The sequence below is a fragment of the Oncorhynchus kisutch genome, linkage group LG17 (genome assembly GCF_002021735.2).
Source record: "Oncorhynchus kisutch isolate 150728-3 linkage group LG17, Okis_V2, whole genome shotgun sequence".
Lineage (NCBI taxonomy): Eukaryota > Metazoa > Chordata > Actinopteri > Salmoniformes > Salmonidae > Oncorhynchus > Oncorhynchus kisutch.
This window is the reverse complement of record NC_034190.2, coordinates 50,064,073-50,066,572: the sequence shown is the minus strand read 5'-3', so window position 1 is coordinate 50,066,572 and position 2,500 is coordinate 50,064,073. Positions and strand designations below refer to the sequence as shown.

The window sequence follows — 2,500 nt, the reverse complement described above, 5'->3', positions numbered from 1 at the left end:
GTTCTTCTGTGGGAATTTCAGAAAACTTTAGTAACATTCTACAATCGGTGGACGAATGTTCATTAACAACGTATACATTCCGGGGCATGGACTCTAGAAGGTGTCAAGCCTTCCACGAAGATGCTGGCACATGTTGACTACGATGCTTCCCACAGTATCATGTTGGCTGGATGTCCTTCGGGTTGTGGACCGTTCTTGATACACACGGGGAACTGTTGAACGTGAAAAACCCCAGCAGCATTGCAGTTCTTGACACACTCAAACCTAGTACTAACATACCCCGTTCAAAGGAACTTGAATCTTTTGTGTTGCCCATTCACTCTCTGATTGGCACACATACACAATCCATGTCTCAATTGTCTCAAAAATCCTTCTTGAACCCTTCTCCTATAATTTCCACCAGCCCTCCGCAAATCAAATTAGCATAATAAAATCATCCTCATCAAAATCTGTTTGTTTAAGCTGGAGATATCTGGTTTTATTTTTGCATGGGCTGCATCGCCATCCACCGCATCCGCCGATATCGCCGTTCGGCATCTGCAGTGAAAGCAGTGTGTTTGTCAAGACCGTAAGACCTCCGGAAAATCAATCTTCTCACGGGAACGTCTCAAGCGCCCGAACGGTTTGGCCTAGAAACGATGATGATCCCTCTCGACTCTCACAAACACGATGGCGTTCTCTCCGTTATGCTCTGCGACCCCCGCGAGCGGGACTTGTGTAAAGTCGGGTACAGCCTCTTCAGCCAACTTCTGTCTGTAGCGTCCGGACAGTTTGGGCGACACACTAATATGTCAGTTGTTTTGCTCACAACCCCATAAGACTTGTCTGAAGGTCCCCGGTACTCGTTTAAAACAATTATTGGAAGTACTGTACAGTATATATGGAGATAGTTTAGTGCCTAAAATAATGGGTTAAATACATGTAAAAAATAAAAACATAAAAATAGTTTCCTGGTCTTTCTTATCTCAGATATACTGTAGGATCGACACTTTGGGGGACTATCTGTTGTTCCGTGTAGTGAATCTGTTATTCAATGCATTTCTTTGGGCTACTAGCAGTATATATATTTTTTGATACCTTGAGTGGTCTTAAAATTCAAAATCAAATAGCTAAATTATCCTTGTCATGACCATCTTAAAACATTTCTATATGTTAGCTTAGAAAATTTAATTACCTTCAAATAACCTACAAATTCCATTCTCAGAACGTTAATAAATCATCCCAGGAAACCTTTCAGGGAACCGTAGTAAAACATTCTTAGAACCTCCCTGCAACCTAAAAATGAACGTTCTCAGAACAGGCAACATTTTTCACTTACGTTCTCATAACGCATACCCGTCAGGAAACGTATGGCTTCATTCCCAGAACCAACGTGAAACCTAAAACGCACGTTCCCACGACTTCCAAGGAATCAAATGTGCTAGCTGGGCTGTATGTGCTGAAGCCAAGGGAAGGGCACTTACTGGAAAGAGATATTAAATCAAGGAAATACAGCGTTATTTTATCATAATGTTGGGCGTTGCGTTAGTAAGTGTATTTTTATCCTGCTGACTTCAATGTCATACAACCAGAGGACCACAATGCTCCTATTGTCTGCACTTAGGAACTTACACCCAGAGCTGGAGACTAGTGGAGAGTTCACAGGGAGGACATTCATCTGGGTCCTGATTCACTTGGAGCTCATCCTGTCGTCCTGCCTGTCTATATGTGTCCACACTCTCCCTGTGTTTACCCCTGTCCTGTCCCTCACTGATGACATCACCACAGTCAAAGAGTCACTACCATACTAGGGCCCAGAGATGCATTCAATTAAGTGTTTTATTTGATGACGTACTAGAGCGATGCACTGTATCTAAATGTTGAAACACTTACAATTACTTCAGGAATTGAAGCCAGTTTGCCTGAGGGCGCATAAAGGTAAACATTCAAATCATATTCTAATAATATGTGATATCTGACTTTTTCCTAACCCCTTGTTTTCTCTCTATTTTCCCCCCTAACAGCATGTTTTCACCATGGACCCTACCAATGTGGAGAACGGACGGGGGAAGGTTCCTCATGACCCCAGCCTCCCCTTTGCGAGCACCTTTATTGGTAGGTGCTGACCTCTTTGTTATTACATGGTGTGTTTATTTCAATGCAACAGCGGAGAGAGGTTATTGGCTCTGGGAGATACACTGCAGTGAGGGTGTTCCTCTTTTGTTGTCATTCGACATTTAGCTTGTGAAATAAGTGATGTATTGCATCGACATGCCGGGGTGAAAAGTAGTGCGTGTGTGTGTCTTCCCACCCCGCCTCGATCCACTTTGCGCCCGAACCCCACAAACCTGAGGATCTGTCCCAAGATGCATTTCATCTGGCAGGCAGACACACAGGGACGGCCAAAGGCCCAGCAGAACGTTGGACTGATGCACTGATATACAGACAAATAACCCTACAAAAACAAAGACATACAGTATTCCACCAAAGCTCACTCACATACACTGTGTGAAGCTAGCGT

General features: G+C 43.6%; 1 protein-coding gene across 1 annotated transcript in view; it reads left to right on the top strand.

Moving 5' to 3' along the window:
• The window catches only part of LOC109907831 (semaphorin-3G), a 59,910-nt gene that overhangs the window by 45,372 nt on the left and 12,038 nt on the right, over window positions 1-2,500 (top strand). Inside the window, exon 5 of the mRNA XM_020506065.2 lies at window positions 2,004-2,094. Coding sequence (XP_020361654.2) covers window positions 2,004-2,094 — 91 coding nt within the window. The remainder of the gene's footprint in view (window positions 1-2,003; window positions 2,095-2,500) is intronic.